The 23,225-nt window shown below is 42.0% G+C and overlaps 1 protein-coding gene across 5 annotated transcripts in view; it reads left to right on the top strand.

Moving 5' to 3' along the window:
- Nucleotides 1-23,225, top strand: part of tmc5 (transmembrane channel like 5) — a 261,115-nt gene that overhangs the window by 197,014 nt on the left and 40,876 nt on the right. For all 5 annotated transcript variants that reach the window (XM_087998078.1, XM_087998077.1, XM_087998074.1 and 2 more), the window contains 6 exons: nucleotides 3,389-3,484; nucleotides 3,599-3,674; nucleotides 11,404-11,537; nucleotides 15,834-16,010; nucleotides 20,124-20,202; nucleotides 22,608-22,709. In XM_087998078.1, coding sequence (XP_087854204.1) covers nucleotides 3,389-3,484; nucleotides 3,599-3,674; nucleotides 11,404-11,537; nucleotides 15,834-16,010; nucleotides 20,124-20,202; nucleotides 22,608-22,709 — 664 coding nt within the window. The remainder of the gene's footprint in view (nucleotides 1-3,388; nucleotides 3,485-3,598; nucleotides 3,675-11,403; nucleotides 11,538-15,833; nucleotides 16,011-20,123; nucleotides 20,203-22,607; nucleotides 22,710-23,225) is intronic.

Raw genomic sequence — 23,225 nt, 5'->3', positions numbered from 1 at the left:
TGTGTTGTTATATATTTCAATTACCTATATTTGGATTGCTGAAGCATTAAAATTCTTCTGCATTAAAGTATCCCATGGAACACTTAATACATTCTTCTTTCAACATTTTCTTAGTCTCCTTTGGAAACACATTAACCAGTTTGAAGTAAACTAGTAGCTTTCTTGTTGCATTGCTCATGAGTAGCCTGGAAACATTAGTCTGTAGATTATGCAAGCTAGTACTTGAAAGACAGTGCAGGAACACTCATTGCCTATATTGAATCTTGTCTGGGAATGAAAATGGTAGCTTTAATTTTAAATCTGCATACCATTGAGGCTGGGTAGGAAGCAGACAAAACAGCCACCTAATTGCAAATTGGAAATCAGATTTAAGAAATAAAACTGAATTGGCAGGAATAGGAGCTGCCATAGAAAATTGTATTTAGTAGATCAGGAGCTCCTTAAATTTAATTTAATATATTGTTTTAAAGTAAGAAAATCTTAAAAGAACTTCTGCATCTTGATTCAACATGTGAGAGTTGCTTCAAGTGGTGGTTTTTCAGAGATGTTACTGTAACACAAGAACTGCCTTTGATGTAGAGAAATGTCACAAGAAACTTCACAAAAGTATAATCTGTAAAGAACACAGGAAATATAACCCAAAGTTTAGAGGAACATGTGATTAAAGAGGATCTGTAAGGAAGAGAGAAATGTAAAGAGATTTTAGAGTTTACAGGGGTAATTCCCGAATCTATTTTTAAATTCGCTCACAGATTATGGGAGTCTCTGGCTAGGCCAGCATTTATCACCTTTCTGTAATTAGTTAAGAGTCAACCACATTGCTCTGGGTCTGGAGTCACATGGAGGTCAGACCAGGTAATAGTGACAGATTTCCTTCCCTAAAGGAGATTAGTGAACTAGATGGGATTTACTGACAATCGACTATGGTTTTGTGATCATAACTAGATCCTTAATTCCATATTCTTTACTGAATTCAAAGTCCACCATCTGTCAAGGTTGGATTTGAACCCAGGTCCCCAGAACATTAGCTGAGTTTCTGGAATAATAGTCTAGTAATAGTACTACTAGGCCATTGCCATGGAAGCTAAATAGCTGAAGATATGACAACTGATGATGGGGCAAAGCATCAGAGATCAAGATTGAAAACAACATACAACTCAGGAGGTCAGTGAATCATAAGGCCAAAGGTTAAAGATTTGGAAGGGGCGGGTTGGTGATGACAGTATGGAGTTTTAGTTGGAAGCAATAAAAAAATTGGTGCTGGTTTCATAATTTAAATATCAAGAAAATTGGGCATCTTCCAAAACAGTGGGTGGCACAGTGGTTAGCACTGCTGCCTCACAGCGCCAGAGACCTGGGTTCAATTTTTGCCTCAGGCAACTGTCTGTGTGGAGTTTGCACATTCTCCTCGTGTCTGCGTGGGTTTCCTCCGGGTGCTCCGGTTTCCTCCCACAGTCCAAAAATGTGCAGGTTAGGTGAATTGGCCATGCTAAATTGCCCGTAGTGTTAGGTGAAGGGGTAAATGTAGGGGAATGGGTCTGGGTGGGTTGCGCTTCGGTGGGTCGGTGTGGACTTGTTGGGCCGAAGGGCCTGTTTCCACACTGTAAGTAATCTAATCTAATCAATCCAAGAATATGGACAGCCAGTTTGACACTGGAATAGGTGAGAGCTGTTGGGAACATTAATGAATGCAATCCTTGTCTGTTTAACTATCTATGAATTTAAGAATCATTGTATGGTTGGCATTATACACTATCCATTAAAAGGCTCCATAGATAAATATTAACAAAGCCAATTTAACCAGGTGATTTTTCATAATGTTGGATCTTCATCCCAGCACCTGTGCTTGGAGCCATTTGCCATGGCCCATGTGAAGCTGGTAGTTGTTTATTAGCTGGTGAAAGAAGCAGAGCTACTCTGTCTTCCATAGAGGTTTATTTGTATGGTGTCTACAGCATATGTTTCGACTATGTTCCCTTCCTGAAGACCAGTTAGAGAAAGGTGGTAACTGGTCCCTATTTAGGCACTGCAGGTCATGCACATACACGTACTCAATTAAACAGAATTTGCAACATTTACAGCTTTTGTCTGATTGACTGGGTAGCTGGTATGCCAGTCACTATAAAATAAGGAAAGTTTCTACTTTTATGTTCTCAACTCCAATTGATAAATGTCATTATTTATGGCATTCTTAATAACCTGTTTCCAGCATAATTAGGTTCATTGTGGTGAAATTATCTACTTGCTCACTCCATTATTTTGTCCTTCCTTTTGGGATTTCCCACCATAAGTTTTACATCAGTTTGGAGCACAGGAATGTCATTTTTACTCTTTCAGTTCTATTATCTGTGAAGCATTGAAAAGAAAACTGAGATTATTACCAGTAGGGCAGGATTTGAAACCTCCAACTGCCCAGAGGTGTGTTTGGTGACGGGGAGATGAGTGTGAGGAACTCTGCCTCAACTTCAGGGCAGAGAGCTGCCTTCCTGCCCAAAAAGCGAATTGAAGCTCTTTAGCAGCATCTTCAGGGGAGACTACCCAACCAACTTCATTGGGTTTGCCTTTGACCGACTGGTGTGGGAAGGAGATGGGTTCACGGGCACCCAGTGCCCAGTCAAAGTACTGTACCCAACATTGAGTGGAGGAGAACCCAATGTATGTCACCACCCTGCCCTTCTGATTCCTGACCTTATCCAGTCCACATTCAACTCAATTTGAGAATTCAGCATATCGTAAAGGGAGGACTGAGTGCAATGCCAACAGTGGTCAATGCTCCTGGTGGTGCTATTTGTACTAAAGGACTGCTGGAGAAGGATATCTGTTCCACACATTTGCAGCAATGAAATGTTTCCCTACTCTCTAGTGCTGGGAGTACCATCAGTGGCTATCTTCCCATCATATTAAGCACTTGTTCCTGACAGGGGTCCCGGAAATAAAGCTGGTGAAATTGGTATTGTTATTGTTCTCTTGGTCATGTATTTGTCACCCAAAATTAAATGCTATCTGTTGAGTAAATCCTCTTCCATACACTGCCCTAGTTCCTAGAAACTAGAAAAGGAAAATGTGATGCAATCTGAAATATCCTGTTAGCTTTGGCCCAGAGGAAGAAGTTCACCCTTTCACATGGTCACCTTTCAATCAGTTGAAAAATTATTTTTATTTAGTTTCAGGCCACAACAGTACCACAGTGTCTGAAACTAAATTACACACTCTTAATGCAGATTCTCAGTTCATTGAAAATATTTCATATAAGTATTTAGTATTTATTACTTTCTAAATGGAATTTCATCAATAATTATTTTACCAATAACGTTTAAAGTATCTTGGAATTATGTAGCATACAATGGAATCTCAATAATTTAACTCTTGGTTTCTAAAATGCTTTTAGCATCATGGGAACACATTGCTGCCATAAACTTGGAAAACCAGAATTTGACATTCCAAGGAATGTTTTAAGTTTAATCTACGCACAAATTCTAGCCTGGTATGTATATTTAAATGGATTTAGTTTTTCTTTTAAAAAATGTACAGAATTACACACATTTATTTCAATACTGTTTATTCATCAGTGATTTTTATTTAAAAACTTAAATTTTAGGATTGGACTTTTCTTTGCACCTCTTTTACCGGCAATACAAATAATAAAGTTCTTCATAATATTCCATGTTAAAAAGGTATGGAAGTAATCTACTGTTACAGTGAATGTCATGTTCTACATATGTTAATGACTATATCACCAATGTATAATTACTGATTCAATATACTGCCTAAAAATAAATTATTGGGATTAGTAGGATTCATGCATGACTATCCAAAATGTTTTAAGCTAATGGAAATACTTGGAACTGTGAAACCTTTGATTGCCTGATATCATATTATATTATAGCATAGTTGTCACAAGTCAAACTATACGTTTCAAAAGTCAAAAGATATGAATCGAGTATTTAAGTAATAAAAGAATACATTAATTTCAGAGTAATTTCAGATTTTTAGATGGACAGTTTTGATTGACAAAGCAACTGATTTACATCAATTCTGAAGAAGGGTCACTGGACCTGAAACTTTAACTCTGATTTCTTTCCAAGGATGCTGCCAGAGCTGCTAAGTTTTTCCAACAATTTCTGTCGTTGTTTCTGATTTACACTTTTTTAAACCAATGACATTGCCAGAGCAGCAAGCCAAATAAGAATACTCTACATTTCGGAGCAGGTTAAATAAAATACATAAAGCTTCAGTCACTTGAGAGTTAGCAGTCATTTATTCTGAAAGATTTAGCATACCCAAACTGGAGACTGTTGATGGGGAGCAGTTGTTTGAGGGCAAATCTATGTCTGGCATTTGGGAGGTTTTTAAGGACCAGTTGATTAAAGTGCAGCCATGTGTGTCACTGCACAACTGAACAAAGAACAAAGAAAATTTCAGCACAGGAACAGGCCCTTCAACCCTCCAAGCCTGCGCTGATCCAGATCCTCTATCTAAACCTGTCGCCTATTTTCTAAGGATCTGTATCCCTTTTCCCTAGATACATCTTAAATGATGCTATCAGGCCTGCCCCTACCACCTCCACTGGCAGTGCATTCCAGGCACCCACCACCCTCAGTGTGAAGAACTTTTCACACATATCTCTCCTAAACATTTCCCCTCTCACTTTGAACTTGTGACCTCTAGTAATTGAGTCCCCCACTCTGGGAATACATTTCTTGCTATCCACCCTGTCTACACCTCTCATGATTTTGTAGGCCTCAATCAGGTCCCCCCTCAAACGCTTTCTTTCTAATGAAAATAATCCTAATCTACTCATAGTTAGCACCCTCCAGACCAGGCAACATCCTGATGAACCTCCTCGGCACCGTCTCCAAAGCATCCACATCCTTTTGGTAATGTGGTGACCAGAACTGTACACAATATTTCAAATGTGGCCAAACCAAAGTCTTATACAACTGTAACATGACCTGCCTCCTCTTGTGCTCAATACCCCGTCTGATGAAGGAAAGCGTGACGTGTGCCTTCTTGACCACTCTCCTGACCTGCATTGCCAACTTCAAGGAACAATGGACCTGAATACCCAGACTGTTCTGTACATCAATTTTCCCCAGGGCTTAAACCAAATCATCCGCTGACATTTCTGCCACCTCCAAACAGACCCCACCACCAGGGATATATTTCCCTCCCCACCCCTTTCCGCCTTCTGCAAAGATCGTTCCCTCCGCAACTACCTGGTCAGGTCCACGCCCCCCTACAACCCAAACTCCCATCCTGGCACTTTCCCCTGCCACCGCAGGAACTGTAAAACCTGCGCCCACACCTCCTCCCTCACCTCTATCCAAGGCCCTAAAGGAGCCTTCCACATCCATCAAAGTTTTACCTGCACATCCACTAATATCATTTATTGTATCCTTTGCTCCCGATGCGGTCTCCTCTACATTGGGGAGACTGGACGCCTCTTAGCAGAGCGCTTTAGGGAACATCTCCGGGACACCCGCACCAATCAACCACACCGCCCCGTGGCCCAACATTTCAACTCCCCCCCCCCCACTCTGCCGAGGACATGGAGGTCCTGGGCCTCCTTCACCACCGCTCCCTCACCACCAGACACCTGGAGGAAGAAAACCTCATCTTCTGCCTCGGAACACTTCAACCCCAGAGCATCAATGTGGACTTCAACAGTTTCCTCATTTCCCCTTCCCCCACCTCACCCTAGTTCCAAACTTCCAGCTCCGCACCGTACCCATGACTTGTCCAGACTTGTCCGACCTGCCTATCTCCTTTTCCACCTATCCACTCCACCCTCTCCTCCCTGACCTATCACCTTCATCCCCTCCCCCACTCACCCATTGCACTCTATGCTACTTTCTCCCCACCCCCACCCTCCTCTAGCTTATCTCTCCACGCTCCAGGCTCACTGCCTTTATTCCTGATGAAGGGCTTTTGCCCGAAACGTCGATTTTCCTGCTCCTCGGATGCTGCCTGAACTGCTGTGCTCTTCCAGCACCACTAATCCAGAATCTGGTTTCCAGCATCTGCAGTCATTGTTTTTACCCCATTTACTGTATAGTTCACTCTAGAATTGGATCTTTCAAAATGCAAGACCCTGCATTTGTCCAGATTGAACTTACTAAAGTCCATATAAACTACATCCACAGCTTCCTTCATCAATAATCTTCATCATCTCTTCAGAACATTCAATCAGATTGGTGAGCCATGACCTTCTCCATACAAAACCATGCTGCCTGTCACTAACTAGTCCATTCTCTTCCAAATGTACACATGTCTTGTCCCTCAGTATCTTCTCCAAGTGCATCGTCTTGTCCAATTCTCCAATTTCTAACACTAAGTGAAACCCAGTCAATGTTGGGAAAATTAAAATCTCCTATTGCTCCAACATCTTTCCACAATCTGTATACATATTTGTACCTCTATCTCACACTCGCTGTTGGGCGGTCTGTAGTACAGCCCCAACATTGTTACCGCATTTTTCTTATTTCTGAGCTCTGCCCGTATTGCCTCACCGCGCGAGTCCTCCATAGTGCCCACCTTCAGCACAGCTGGGATATCCTCTCTGACCAGTAATGCAACTCCTCCACCCCTTTTACCTTCCCCTCTATCCCACCTGAAGCATGTATATCCTGGGATATTTAGTTACCAATCATGCCCTTCCCTCAACCAAATCTCAGTAACAGCAATAAAATCATACTCCCAGGTACTAATCCAAGCCCTAAGTGCTTCCCACCACAGATGTCAGGCTGACCATCCTATGATTTCTTGGATTATCCCTTCTTCCTTTTTTAAACAAGGGAAATAATTTGAAGGGTAGGCATGGCAGGATTCAGGAACCATGGATGACAAGGAAAATTGTAAGTTAAGTCAAAAGGAAAAAGGAAGCATATGGTAGGTCTAGGCAGCTACAAACTGATGAAGCCCTTGAGGAGAATAGAGAAATTAAGAAGGAACGCAAATGCAGAATAAGGAAGGCTAAAAGGGGCCATGAAATATCTTTAACAAACAGGGTCAAAGAGAATCCCAAGGCGTTTTATGCAGATATTAGAAGAAAGAGGGTAACGAGGGAAAGAGTAGGCCTACTGAAGGACAAAGGAGGGAAGTTATGTGTAGAGCCACAGGAAGTGGAGAGATCCTTAAGGAATACTTTGTATCGATATTCACCAAGGAGAAGGACATCACTGATGTTGAGGTCAGGGATGAGTATGTGAATACTTGAAGTGAATGTCAATATATTAAGGGAGGAAGTTTTGCATATCCTAAATTGCATTAAGGTAGACAAGTCCTCGGGGCCAGATGCAATATATCCCAGGTTACTGCGAAAGGCAAGGAGAGAAATAGCTGGGGCATTTTTGATAAGGGATAGCATTATAGCTGTGCTGAGGAAGGATATTCCCAGAAATACATCCAGGGAAGTTGTTTGGGTGGAACTGAGAAATAAGAAAGGGATGATAACCTGATTGGGATTGTATTATGGATCCCCTAACAGTCAGAGGGAAATTGAGAAACAAACTTGTAAGGAGATCTCAGCTATCTGTAAGAATAATAGGGTAGTTATGGTAGGGGATTTTAACTTTTCAAACATCGACTGGGACTGCCATAGTGTTAAAGGTTTAGATGAAGAGGAATTTCTTAGGGTGCGTACACGACAATTTTCTGATTCAGTATGTGGATGTACCTACTAGAGAAGGTGCAAAACTTGACCTACTCTTGGGAAATAAGGCAGGGCAGGTGACTGAGGTGTCAGTGGGGGAGCACTTTGGGGCCAGCGACCATAATTCTATTCGTTTTAAAATAGTGATGGAAAAGGATAGACCAGATCTAAAAGTTGAAGTTCTAAATTGGAGAAAGGCCAATTTTGACGGTATTAGGCAAGAACTTTCGAAAGCTGATTGGAGGCAGATGTTCGCAGGTAAAGGGAAGGCTGGAAAATGGGATGCTTTCATAAATGAGATAACAAGAATCCAGAGAAAGTATATTCCTGTCAGGGTGAAAGGCAAGGCTTGTAGGTTTAGAGAATGCTGGATGACTAAAGAAATTGAGGGTTTGGTTAAGAAAAATAAGGAAGCATATATCAGGTATAGACAGGATAGATCGAGTGAATCCTTAGTTGAAAAATGTGGTGCTGGAAAAACACAGCAGGCCAGGCAGCATCCGAGGAGCAGGAGAATTGACGTTTCGGGCATAAGCCTTTCTTCAGGGCTTCCTGACTTATGCCCGATACGTCAATTCTCCTGCTCCTCGGATGCTGTCTGACCTGCTGTGTTTTTCCAGCACCACATTTTTCAACTCTGGTCTCCAACATCTGCAGTCCTCACTTTCTCCGAGTGAATCCTTAGAAGAGTGTAAAGAAAGTAGAAGTATACTTAAGAGGGAAATCAGGAGGGCAAAAGGGGACATGAGACAGCTTTGGCAAATAGAATTAAGGAGAATCCAAAGGGATTTTACAAATATATTAAGGACAAAAGGGTAACTAGGGAGAGAATAGGACCCCTCAAAGATCAGCAAGGTGGCCTTTGTGTGGAGCCACAGAAAATGGGGGAGATACTAAATGAATATTTTGCATCAGTATTTACTTGGAAAAAGATATGGAAGATATAGACTGTAGGGAAATAAATGGTGACATCTTGCAAAATGTCCAGATTACAGAGGAGGAAGTGCTGGATGTCTTGAAATGGTTAAAGGTGGATAAATCCCGAGGACCTTATCAGGTGTACCCGAGAACTCTGTGGGAAGCTAGAGAAGTGATTGCTGGGCCTCTTGCTGAGATATTTGTATCATCGATAGTCACAGGTGAGAGGCCGGAAGACTGGAAGTTGGCAAACGTGGTGCCACTGTTTAAGAAGGGCGGTAAAGACAAGCCAGGGAACTATAGACCGGTGAGCCTGACCTCGGTGGTGGGCAAGTTGTTGGAGAGAATCCTGAGGGACAGGATGGACATGTATTTGGAAAAGCAAGGACTGATTCGGGATAGTCAACATGGCTCTGTGCGTGGGAAATTATGTCTCACAAACTTGATTGAGTTTTTTGAAGAAGTAACAAAGAGGATTGATGAGGGCAGAGCAGTAGATGTGATCTATATGGACTTCAGTAAGCATTCGACAAGGTTCCCCATGGGAGACTGATTAGCAAGGTTAGATCTCATGGAATACAGGGAGAACTAGACATTTGGATACAGAACTGGCTCAAAGGTAGAAGACAGAGGGTGGTGGGGTGGTGGTGGAGAGTTGCTTGTCAGACTGGAGGCCTGTGACCAGTGGAGTGCCACAAGGATCGGTGATGGGCCCTCTACTTTTTGTCATTTACATAAATGATTTGGATGTGAGAATAAGAGGTACAGTTAGTAAGTTTGCAGATGACACCAAAATTGGAAGTTTAGTGGACAGCAAACAGGGTTACCTCAGATTACAACAGGATCTGGACCAGATGGGCCAATGGGCTGAGAAGTAGCAGATGCAGTTTAATTCAGATAAAAGCGAGGTGCTGCATTTTGGGAAAGCAAATCTTAGCAGGACGTATATACTTAATGGTAAGGTCCTCGGGAGTGTTGCTTAACAAAGAGACCTTGGAGTGTAGGTTCATAGCTCCTTGAAAGTGGAGTCGCAGGTAGATAGGATAGTGAAGAAGGCGTTTGATATGCTTTCCTTTATTGGTCAGAGTATTGAGTACAGGAATTGGGAGGTCATGTTGCGGCTGTACAGGACATTGCACACTGTTGGAATATTGCGTGCAATTCTGGTCTCCTTCCTATCGGAAAGATGTTGTGAAACTTGAAAGGGTTCAGAAAAGATTTACAAGGATGTTGCCAGGGTTGGAGGATTTGAGCTACAGGGAGAGGCTGAACACGCTGGGGCTGTTTTCCCTGGAGCGTCGGAGGCTGAGGGGTGACCTTATAGAGGTTTACAAAATTATGAGGGGCATGGATAGGATAAATAGACAAAGTCTTTTCCCTGGAGTCAGGGAGTCCAGAACTAGAGGGCATAGGTTTAGGGTGAGAGGGGAAAGATATAAAAGAGACCTAAGAGGCAACTTTTTCATGCAGAGGGTGGTACGTGTTTGGAATGAGCTGCCAGAGGATGTGTTGGAGGCTGGTACAATTGCAACATTTAAGAGGCGTTTCAATGGGTATATGAATAGGAAGGGTTTGGAGGGATATGGGCCGGATGCTGGCAAGTGGGACTAGATTGGGTTGGGATATCTAGTCGGCATGAAGGGGTTGGACTGAAGGGTCTGTTTCCATGCTGTACATCTCTATGACTCTAAATGGCAGATGGAGTTTAATTTAGACAAATGTGAGGTGATGCATTTTGGAGGATCAAATTTAGGGAGAATTATACCATAAATAGCAGAACCCTTAGAAATATTAATGGATCTGGGTGTGGCAGGTCCACACTTCCCTAAAAGTGGCAACATAGGTGGCCAAGGTGATTAGGAAGGCAGATAACATGTTATTGGCTGGTGCATGGAGGACAAGAGTTGGTAAACCATATTGCAGCTACATAAAACCCTTATAGGGTTGGATTTGAGGTATTGTGTGCAGTTTTGGTTGCCACACTACCGGAAGGATTTGGAAGCTTTGGAGAGTGCACAAAAAAGGTTCACCAGGATGTTGCCTGATCTTGAGGGCACTAGCTATGAAGAAAAGTTAAAATATCTAGGGTTGTTTTCACTGGAAAGTCGGCGGTTGAGAGGTAACCCAATAGAGGCCTACAAAACTATGAGAGGCTTAGATAGGGCGGATAGTCAGAGGCTTTTTCCCAAAGTTGAAGTTTCAGTTACAAGGGGACACAGGTTCAAGGTGAGAGGGGGAATGTTTAAGGGAGATGTGCGAGGGAGGTTTTTCACACAGGGAGTGTTAGGTGCCTGAAACGCACTGCTAGAAGAGGTGGTGGAAGCAGACACGTTGACGACATTTAAGAGGCATCTGGATGGTTCCATGAACAGGGAAGTAATAGAGAGATACGGATCGAATAAAGGCAGAAGGTTTGTTTTTTAGTTTAATTAGGGCATGATGATAGCACAGGCTTGGAGGGCCGAAGGGCCTGTTCCTGTGCAGTACTTTGTTCTTTGTTCTTCTCTAAGGTATAATTCCCTATCATGTATGATGTCAGGGAATCATGATTTTATTTTAGATCTTTCTTATTTATTATGGTATAAAAATATAGATTCTTTAAAAAATAGATTTTATATATGTGGCATATGTACAATCAGTAAATTATGAAGTTTGCAGTATTTTACTGCCAGTATATACAGACAGACACACCCACACCCACACATATATATGTTGTGATGTACAGCTGTGATATAATATATGAAGTTATTTGTGAACCACATGACTCTCACCTAGTCTAACTGTTGGCTGCTTTTGAAGAAGCACACTGACTAACCGTGTTCGTGTCTGTTCAGGTTAGCCTAATGATGAACTGCCAGCCTCCCCGCAAAGCTTGGCGAGCTTCTCATATGACAACCATCTTTATATTCCTGTTGTTCTTTCCTGGTTTCCTTGGCGTACTTTGCTTGTTGGGAATTACTGTGTGGAAGTAAGAGTTTTTTTTTAACCTGATGTAATGGCACTTGCATAATTTAGTATATTTTAAGGAAGCTTATTTTACACCTTAAATAATAAACACTCTCAATGTTTAAAGGGGAGGAAAAATGTTGCAGCAATATTCCTTTTTCCAATATCCTCATCAAACATTTTTCTAAATTAAAGAGAATAATTTACTTGCCAGTTTTCAAGTAAGGCCCTTGTTCCTGCTACAATAGCAACACCAACTGTGAGGAACCTCAGCAGAAACAGAAGATTGGTGTGGGTACCACGTAGATCAGCTGGGTAATATGGCTGGGTTATGGTGCAGAGTGGTGCAAACAGCATGGATTCATTCCCATACCAGCTGAGATTACCATGAGGCCGTGCCTTCCCAACTCTACACCTCTTCCCAACAAACTCAACACTAGTTATCTCTCTCTCCTTGAGCGAGCAGCCTCTGATCTTCTGGGAGTACAGTCATAGAGTCATAGAGATGTACAGCGAGGAAACAGACCCTTTGGTCCAACCCGTCCATGCCGACCAGATTTCCCAACCCAATCTAGTCCCACCTGCCAGCACCCGGCCGATATCCCATTCAAGGCACAGAGAGGATATGTCACAGGGAAAGGAAGAAAGCTTTGAACAGAAAGACCTAGATTGTCTTTCAAAACTCTGAGCACAATGAAAGTTTAGATTTCCTGTAAAATCCAGGATTCTTTCAGTTCTTGAGCATTTTTGCTGCTTCTACTTTGCGGCTGCTGTTTTAAGAGGGAGAGTCAGAGATGGCGACTAAAGTGCAAAGTGCAGAATCTCCTCTGGACATCTGCTCTGCCACTGTAACATTGCTAGAAGTGCAGTGGAAACCCTGTTTACCCATTCAGTGTGGATTTTACTGCATTTCTATGAAGGTTACAGTAGCTGAGCAAGTGCTGCTCTGACCAAATTTTATTGTAAAAACAAGCAAGACTATTTGCTATTGTCAACTCCAATGCAGTTGTTTATTTTAATTCACTGTATCATTTGGGCAAGTTTATTTTGCTCAATCTACAGATAGTTGACTTAATTGGCTTATCACAGCAGGTCAGAGGATATATCCTGAACAATTACAAATGTTATCTGAAAATCAATTCACAGAATTTGATAAATACAAAATGTTCCTAAAAGCTGTAGTGTTTTCAACTTGAACTTTGTTGTATAGCAGAATCTTGATATAATCCCATAAATATTGATGTTGAAACTTTATTGCTGGAACAGCACAGCAGGTCAGGCAGCATCCAGGGAACAGGAGATTCGACGTTTCGGGCACAGGCCCTTCTTCAGGAATGAGCAGAGAGTGTTCAGCAGGAGAAGATAAAAGGTAGGGAGGAGGGACTTGGAGGAGGGGAGTTGGAAATGTGATAGGTGGAAAGAGGTCAAGGTGAGGGTGATAGGTCGGAGTAGGATGGAGGCGGAGAGGTCAAGAAGAAGACTGCAGGTCAGGAAGGCGGTGCCGGGCTGGAGGGATCCGGCTGAGACAAGGTGGGGGGAGGGGGGATGAAGAAACTGGTGAAGTCCAAGTTCATCCCCTGTGGTTGGAGGGTTCCCAGTCGGAAGATAAGACGCTCCTCCTCCGACCGTCGGGTTGTTGTGGTTTGGCGGTGGATGAGTCCAATGACCTGCATATCCTCGGTGGAGTGGGAGGGGGAGTTGAAATGCTGTGCTACAGGGTGGTTGGGTTGGTTCGTCCGGGTGGCCCAGAGGTGCTCTCTGAATCGCTCCGCAAGTAGGCGGCCTGTTTCCCCAATATAGAGGAGGCCACACCGGCTGCAGCGGATGCAGTAGATAATGTGGGTGGAGGTGCAGGTGAATCTGTGGCGGATATGGAAGTTTCCTTTGGGGCCTTGGAGAGAAGTGAGGGGGGAGGTGTGGGCGCAAGTGTTGCACCTCCTGCGGTTGCAAGGGAAGGTGCCGGGAGTGGAGGTTGGGTCGGTGGGGGGTGTGGATCTGACAAGGGAGTCGCGGAGGGAGTGGTCTCTACGGAAAGCTGATAGGGGAGGGGAGGGAAATATATCCTTGGTGCTGGGGTCTGTTTGGAGGTGGCGGAAGTGACGGCGGATGATTTCCATGTACAGCACATCATCCGCCGTCACTTCCGCCACCTCCAAACAGACCCCAGCACCAAGGATATATTTCCCTCCCCTCCCCTATCAGCTTTCTGTAGAGACCACTCCCTCCGCGACTCCCTTGTCAGATCCACACCCCCCACCGACCCAACCTCCACTCCCGGCACCTTCCCTTGCAACCGCAGGAGGTGCAACACTTGCGCCCACACCTCCCCCCTCACTTCTCTCCAAGGCCCCAAGGGAAACTTCCATATCCGCCACAGATTCACCTGCACCTCCACCCACATTATCTACTGCATCCGCTGCAGCCGGTGTGGCCTCCTCTATATTGGGGAGACAGGCCGCCTACTTGCGGAGCGATTCAGAGAGCACCTCTGGGCCACCCGGACGAACCAACCCAACCACCCTGTAGCACAGCATTTCAACTCCCCCTCCCACTCCACCGAGGATATGCAGGTCATTGGACTCATCCACCGCCAAACCACAACAACCCGACGGTCGGAGGAGGAGCGTCTTATCTTCCGACTGGGAACCCTCCAACCGCAGGGGATGAACTTGGACTTCACCAGTTTCTTCATCCCCCCTCCCCCCACCTTGTCTCAGCCGGATCCCTCCAGCCCGGCACCGCCTTCCTGACCTGCAGTCTTCTTCTTGACCTCTCCGCCTCCATCCTACTCCGACCTATCACCCTCACCTTGACCTCTTTCCACCTATCACATTTCCAACTCCCCTCCTCCAAGTCCCTCCTCCCTACCTTTTATCTTGTCCTGCTGAACACTCTCTGCTCATTCCTGAAGAAGGGCCTGTGCCCGAAACGTCAAATCTCCTGTTCCCTGGATGCTGCCTGACCTGCTGTGCTGTTCCAGCAATAAAGTTTCAACTTTGATCTCCAGCATCTGCAGACCTCACTTTCTCCCCATAAATATTGATACCTTATCATAGTCTTGTCTGGGAATATCTTTGGCGATCATTCAAATTGATGCCTTTTAATCACAGTTAGCTGCTTCATTAGAAGCAAATACTTATTCATTCCAAAAGTGGCTTATGAAGATTCATATTTTCAGCATTTGCAGTTTTTTTCACTTGTATCCTTTTAATGTTGCATTTATTTATTTTGCAGCTCTGTGCAGCTGTTTTGATTTCTCGGTTATATCCACCATCCTATCAGACCTCGGCTATGACAGTAGGCAATGCGGACAGGCCTTTAGTTTTGAACCATTAAATTAAAGGAGAAAGTGAGGACTGCAGATGCTGAAGATCAGAGTGGAGAGTGTGTTGCTGGAAATGTACAGCAGGTCAGGCAGCATCCGAGGAGCAGGAGAATCGACATTTCAGGCATGAGCCTGAAGAAGGGTTCATGTCCGAAAAGTCAATTCTCCTGCTCCTTGGATGCTGCCTGACCTGCTGCGCTTTTCCAGCAACACATTTTCACCATTAAATTAAACCTTGTTTCTGCTAAACATAGATCCCTTCTGTTTATTGAAGTGGATTTTCAGATCATTAATGAGGCAAGGGCTAGGCCTCAAGTGAACTTTAACAATAGGTGTCAATGCATTATCTGAGATGACATGGCACCTGTTGTTGAAGTTCACTTGAGAATTTAACTTTTAGTTCTGGGATTTACATATAAAGATCTGAAACCAGCATGCCCATTCTAAAAGATGAGAGACTTAACAAACAAGCCAGGTCTTTTTCAATATATAATTTCAGTTACATCACACTGTAAACTTTTGCTATAAATTCTGTGCCTTATGACCTTATTCTCCACGACTACCTGATGAAGGAGCAGCGCTCTGAAAGCTAGTGCTTCCAAATAAACCTGTTGGACTATAACCTGGTGTTGTGTGATTTTTAACTGATGACATATGTATGCTTATCAAGAGACACTTTTATAAACATGAGTCAAGCTATTAAAATTGTGCCTCATTGTATTAGGGATGATTTGGAGGTGGACAAATTTAAAAATCACACAACACCAGGTCATAGTCCATCAGCTTTATTTGGAATCACTAGCTTTCGAAGCAGTGCTTCTTCATCAGGTGGTTGTGAAGCATAATCATAAGAACACAGAGTTTTTATAGTATTGTATGATTTATCATTATACTAGAAATTGCTTTATTTCATATGCTGCGATATACAAATTAACTCCAATGTAAATATCACTCATTGCTAATTTTCTATATATATTAAAATGTTTTCCTCAGATGGAAGCCTTCCAAACTCTGTGGACCCTTTAGAGGATTAAATGTGCCGTATTCTTCCATATCTCACTTCATTGACAAGATACAAGAAACAGTTTCTCATCTGCACTGGCTTGTATGGTGTTACAATAACTTAATTTTGAACCCACTATTCTACTTCATCTTAACAATTATTGTGTTGTGAGTATTATGATCATGTATCCTGCTCTTAGTTCTTATGTCCTTATGTTTTATAATTTGGTTTAACTACAGATATATTGCTTTATTTCAATAAATTTTCCTCTAGCTGTGAAAAGGTGAATTTGGTCTCATTCACATCAGATCACCTGATAAAATGATGCAATTTAATCCTTTACATACTGTCACAATTACAAAGAAATAAAATGATTCAACAAAATCATCTTTATTAATTTCATGCACAGTTGCACACTGAGTGACAATGATGCAGGGATTTCTGTTTAGGCAGCTTCATGTTACTTTAATACATTAAGTAAATCATGTTCTTAGTTTTGCTGATTTAAATTTGGGGAACATTCAGAGTCACTCCTGGCCTGCCTTTGTCCAACCATCAAAATGTCATTGGATGCCAAAAATGCAATTGATTCATTCAATTTGCAAGAATGCCAATATGAAGGGAAAATAACATTATTCTGTATGACAAACAATTAATATTTATTTTCTCTCTCTATTTAAAATACATTGGTATTTTACACCAAGGGACAGATAGTTGCAGGCTTCAGGAGTAATGTCAGGTCCAGGGGGATAATCCATGCCACGAGGGGTGGAGGGAGTTTCAACTCAGTTCTGAAGAGGTTGTAGGGGTATGTGAGGTAAGTATGCAGTCAGTTTTAACAGAGCTCTGATGAAGAGTCACCTAGATTCGAAACATTAGCTTGCTCTCTCTCCATGGATGCTGCCTGCCCAGCTGTGATTTCCTGTATTTTTTGTTCTCATTCTTCAGTTTAAGGTTTCCTGTGTAACTATTTTATTTAGTTATTTAGAATTAAGTTCTTAAATTATTTAATCTGAATAGAGACTTTCACAGGGTCCAAAGCTTAGCAGAATTGTTCAATGGAAAGTTTGATTTACTCCAACATGAGGTTCCCACCTGCTTGAAGATCACTACCATTCTGGTGCTGAAGGAAATTAGGCTGCTCCCAGTGGCTCTGACATCCAGCATGAGAATGATGTGAAGGTGCCGGTGTTGGACTCGGGTGGACAAAGTCAGAAGTTGTAGTGTCAGCACCTTGATAAATTCTGATTTCGCTAACTTTAATTACTTGGTATAGTTTTGGGTTTACTTATTCCTTTGGTTAGATCCTCATCATCCAACTCTTATAACTATCATGTTATTCCAGCCATTCAGTCTGTCTCCAGCACCTCTAATTTTTGATTTTTTGTAATTATCTTTCTGTCTCAATTAATCAGATTATAGGTCATCCCTTCACTGGTTATTCAGCTATTGACATCCTTCTCACACCATTGACACTTTTGATCACCTGCAAAGACTCATTATTCCGCCTGTTGATACTCCACTCACACCATTTGTACTTTCTTTTGATATTCTTAATTACCTGGAATTACCTAGCAATGATCTCTCCTCCACAAAAATTCTACACACTTCCTTCCACTTCATCTGATGAAGGAGCAGCACTTTGAAAGCTTGTAATTTCAAATAAACCTGTTGGACTATAACCTGGTATCATGTAGCTTCTGACTTCATTATTATGAAGTTCTTCGACAGGTTAGTTATAGCTCACACCTTCTCCAGCCTCCCATAATGCCTTAATCCACTGCAATTCACCTACCATCACAACAGGTCCATGGCAGACATCATCTTCTGGTTGTACACTCATCCCTGGAACATTTAGATAACTAGGACACCTACATCAGACTCCTGCTTTTTGACTTTAGCTCCGTCTTCAACACCATAATTCCAACCAAATGTATCGTCAAATTCTGACACCTAAAGCTGTGCTCACCACTCTGCATCTGAATCCTCAACTTCCTGACCCACAGACTGCAATCATTGATAACACTTCCTCTACAATAGTCCTCAACACTGGTGTCCCACAATGCTGTGTACAGTACTCAGCCCCTTACTATACTCCTTATGCGCTCACAACTGTGTGACAAAATTCAGCCCCATTTCCATTTACAAATTTGCTGATGACACCACCATAATGAGTCAGATCTTAAACAACAATGAGACAGAGTACAGTAAAAAGATGGGGAGCTTAGTGGCATGATGTAATGACAACAATTTCTCCTTTATTGTCAGAAAATTAAGGAATCATAGAGTCATACAGCATGAAAATAGACCTTTCGGTCTGATCAGTCCATACTGACTATAATGGAGGAGAAAGTGAGGTCTGCAGATGCTGGAGATCAGAGCTGAAAATGTGTTGCTGGAAAAGCGCAGCAGGTCAGGCAGCACCCAGGGAACAGGAGAATCGATGTTTCGGGCATAAGCCCTTCTTCAGGAATGCTTCTGTGCGGAGGACATGCCCTGGGGGGTGCAGTGAGAGAGGGACACACTGAAATCTTTGTAGAGGGAGGAAGAGAGCTTCTTCAAGGAAGGCATCCTTGTAAGAGGATTCGCAGAAGGTTGAAATCTTTGAGGAGAAAGTGAGGTCTGCAGATGCTGGAGATCAGAGCTGAAAATGTGTTGCTGGAAATGCGCAGCAGGTCAGGCAGCATCCAGGGAACAGGAGAATCGACGTTTCGAGAATCACGAATCCTGAAGAAGGGCTTATGCCCGAAACGTCGATTCTCCTGTTCCCTGGATGCTGCCTGACCTGCTGCGCTTTTCCAGCAACACATTTCCATACTGACTATAATCCAACCTAACTAGCCCCACCTACTTGCGCTTGGTCCATATTTCTCCAAATATTTCTTATTCATGTACTTATCCAAACATCTATTAAACATTGTAACTGTGCCCACATGCACCTCTGGACGTTCATTCCCCACATGAACCACTCTCTGTGTAAAAAAAGTTTCCCCTCATGATGGGTCTCATGTCAGGAGTGGAGGACACACAGCTGTCTATATCAATGGGGTTGAGGTGGAGGTGGTTGAGAGCTTCAAGTTCCTAGGAGTAAATATCACCAACAATCTGTCCTGGTCCACCCACGTTGACTCTACAATCATGAAAACACACGAATGCCTCAATGTTTTCAGAAGGCTAAGGAAATTCAGCATGTCACAATGACTCTTACCAATTTTTGTAAATGCACCATTGAAAACATCCTAGCTAGATGCATCACAGTGTAGTATAGTATCACAGTGTAGTATAGTAATTGCTCTTCCCAATACTGCAGGAAATTACAGAGAATTATGACTGCAGCCCAGTCCATCACACAAACCAGCCTCCCATCCATTGACTCTGTTGATATTTCCCACTGCCTTGGGAAAGCAAGCAACATCATCAAAGACCCCTCCCACCCCGGTTATACTCTCTTCCACCCTCTTCAGTCGGGCAGAAGATGCACAAGTTTGAAAATACATGTCAACAGATTCAAGAACAGCTTATTCCCTGCTATTTTAAGACTTCTGAATGGCCTTCTCATACATTAACGTTGCTCTTTCTCTGCACCTCCCTCTAACTGTAACACAATATTCTGCATTCTGTTCTATTATCCTGATGTAGTTAAGTAAGATATGATTTATCCGGGTAGCACACAAACAATACTTTTCACTGTATCTTGGTACTTGTGATAATAAGAAAGCAATTCAGATTTCCCAGGCAATGCAATGGTGGGAATTCCACAGGGTCCCCGTGTGCAACTCCCATCAACAATGGAATAATGACAGCGTGGCCAGTGAGAAATTTGTGATGATATCTCAACAAAGCTGACCATAATTCATAATTGTTAATGGTACTTGTTCACATCATTTATAGTTATTTTCTTTAAATACTTAGCAGCAAATTATCTTAGGTGTCATTATTTTTCAGAAATGATTCTCAGTCCTGCATAGCTGAGAAGTTTTTACCTAGCTGAGAAGTTGTTTGCATTGTGCCCAATAAGAACTCTGTGTTTAAATAGTCCCGTGTCTCACTCTCTGATTCAGTCTGTGAGTACATACTTAAAGCTGGTTTTAATGAATTCAATTTTTTAAACTGGGAGATACCCATTGTTGTCAATCTATAATTTAAAAAAGCATAGAAAATACTATTTTCTTAATTATCAATTGTTATGTAGTATTAATTTGCAAGTAATAAACATTTGTATCATAAAATAATTATATTAATTCATCATTGCTATAACTATCTTTTCTCTCTTTCTCAAGTGCTACCATTTACCTGTATTTGCAAATTATAGATGGACGGAAATTGATGATACAACTTTTACAAGAGCACATTAGTAATGTAAGTCTGAGATGTAATTTATCGCATTCTCTCAAAGCAACTGTAGTTTTTTTTAGCGTTTATGAAGCTACATTTTTCATTATTTTCATTTCTGGTCAAGTGTTACAAGCAGTTAGGAGAGACAGATTGATTCCTGTCCCACCCCTCCACTGGGCACAACAAAGTTTGGATTTATAATGAACATGATTTTGCCAATGGATTGTATATAGTTCAGTACCAAGAAAAAAAATAGGCAGGAATCTTTACCAAATAAAGAAAATAAAGGATGGCACGGTGGCTCAGTGGTTAGCACTGCTGCCTCACAGCACCAGGGACTTGGGTTCAATTCCAGCCTCGGGCGAAGTTTGCCCGTACTCCGTGTGTCTGTGTGGGTTTCCTCTGGGTGCTCCGGTTTTCTCCCATAATCCAAAGATGAGTAGGCTAGGGTGGATTGGCCGTGCTAAATTATCCATAGTGTTCAGGGATGTGTAGGCTAGGTGCAATAGTCAGGGAAAATGTTGAGTAATAGAGTGGGGGGGGGGGGTCTGGGGTGGGATACTGTTCAGAGGGTCGATGTGAGCTTGTTGGGCTGAAGGACCTGTTTCCACACTGTAGGGATTCTATGAACTGGTTGATTGCAAACAAAACTTACTCAAACAAAGGTGTAAAAATTATTAACAAAAGGCTTAGAAGTAAAAGTAACAAGCACTCTCCAAATCTCTGAGTTGGGAAAATTTTCAAGAACTCTGTGAAGTGTTATTATACAAAGTACTTTGGCTAAATGACAGAGTGTCACTGGACCCAAAACATTAACTCTGCTTTCTGTCTGCAGATGCTGTCAAACGTACAACAGTTTTCCAGAAATTTCTATTTCTGTTTCTGAATTCCTTATCTGCAGTTTTTTGGTTGATAAGGATTAAGAATCCTTGTAGATATCCTTTCACCTAACACAAGGATTGAGCTGCTTAGAACATTGCTACAATTATGCCATTGAAGTTATGTTAATTCAGTGCAGAGTGAAATTAATGCTTTATGACTTTTCTGGTTTATTTATGCAGAAATATTTTTATGATCTGAAATTGGCCACTTGTGAGAACAGTAGAAGCAAATTCATTAATAATTTTGAAAAGGGAACTGTATACGTGAAAGGGGAATTTGTAGGGTAATAGGGAAAAGCAAAAACCGAAATTAATTATAAAGTGGTTAAGAAGGTGTTTCGCATGTTTGCCCTCAATGCCCAGAACATGGCGTACAGGATTGTGACAACATGTTGAGCTTGTACAGAATGTTTGTGAAGCCTCTTCTGGAATACTGTGTACAGTTCTGATCGTCCAGTTGTAGGAAGGATATTATTAAATTGGAGAGGGTTGAAAAGATGTACCAGGATGTTGCCAGGATTGGAGGGTTTGAGTTATGAGGATAGATTGGGACTCTTTTCCTCTGGAGCAGAAAGAGGTTGATGGGTGACCTTACAGAAGTTGATAAAATCAAAAGGGGCATGGAAAAGGTGAAGAGCAAAGGTCTATTCCCGAAGGTGGGTGAGTTCAAAACCAGGGAACATATTTTTAAAGTGAGAGGAGAAGGATTTAAAAGGAACCTAAGGGGCAACTTTTTCACACAGAAGATGAACTGCCAGAGAAAGCGGCAGATGCAGGTACAGTTACAACATTTAAAAGACATTTGGGCAGGTACATGGATAGGAAAGGTTTAGAGGGATATGGGCCAAACGCAGGCAAGTGGGACGAGTTTAGTTTGGGAAACTTTGTCGGAATGGATGGGTTGCACTGAAAGGTGTTTCTGTGCTGTATCACTCTAAGGCACTTGCAAAAAGTCAGCAAAACACGAATGGCAAGACTTAATTATATAATTAAAGTTAACACCTTGCAATGATATTAAACTCCCAATCTTAGCAACACAGTCATGCAGAAATGCCTAATGTGGTTAAGTGGATGATATACAGTGATTAGATGTTCTTGCACATTAATTATTTGTTATTATTTTGTTCCTTGCATGCTTTCTGAGCACAATCAAATATGATAAATTCAAGCAAATCAAAACTGGAGAAAAGAACATGAGAAATATTTTCAAGTTGCTGGAATTGCTGTTCATCATCATCCTGTATCAACCACAGCAGTTGTTATGGCTCAGTCAAAACCCAGAAATGCACTGGGTTTGGCAGCATCTGTGAAATAAAAGGTTAATGTTTCGAGTTCTGTGACCGTTCTTCAGAATTCATTGTCATGGCTAGTTGATTTCCCAAGGCTAACAGTATATGTTGGTGAAATGTATGAGAAGGACATGGAATAAGTAGAACAGTAGCCAATAAGTTTGCAGGTGCCTGATGAACTAATTCATGTAGTGACTCAATATGATGCTGAAACATGAAAATTGGTTGATTAACCTTACAGAGGTATTTTCACTGTTAGGAAGGAAAAGACAAAGCATATTTACTGCAAAAGCTCAATAGCATGAAAGGAAAGATGGTATCTTCTAAAGAGAAGCTTATTACAACAAAAATCAGTGATGAGGTGAGTAATACACATTCTATTAATGTTACAAATGTGCCCAGTTTGATCAACAAAACAAACACTGGAATTGTTTCAGCGTAAGTGTAATGTAAATCATTTGATGATATTTAATGACAAAAGACAGCAGTTCACATCAAACAGAAGTTATAAGACTAGAAAATGCTGTCTTGAGATTTTTCACCACTGATAATTATGTAATAAAAGCCAGTAATGTTTTCAATGCACTTTAAAGCTTGCTTATTATCATTAATATTACTACATTAAATATAATAATAATTCCCTGTCATTTACAAAATAGTTAGAAGCATCCTAAATAAGGTGGGTGAGCTTGCAGCGTGGGTTGGTACCTGGGACTTCGATGTTGTGGCCATTTCGGAGACATGGATAGAGCAGGGACAGGAATGGATGTTGCAGGTCCCAGGGTTTAGAACTTTCAGTAAGAACAGGGAAGACAGCAAAAGAGGGGGACATGTGGCTTTGTTAGTCAAGGACAGTATAATGGTAGCTGAAGGAACT

The sequence above is a fragment of the Chiloscyllium plagiosum genome, unplaced genomic scaffold, assembly GCF_037043375.1.
Source record: "Chiloscyllium plagiosum isolate Xiang-an unplaced genomic scaffold, Cpla_swu_hap1 HiC_scaffold_20, whole genome shotgun sequence".
NCBI classification, from domain to species: domain Eukaryota; kingdom Metazoa; phylum Chordata; class Chondrichthyes; order Orectolobiformes; family Hemiscylliidae; genus Chiloscyllium; species Chiloscyllium plagiosum.
This window is presented reverse-complemented; position numbering and strand designations above follow the sequence as displayed.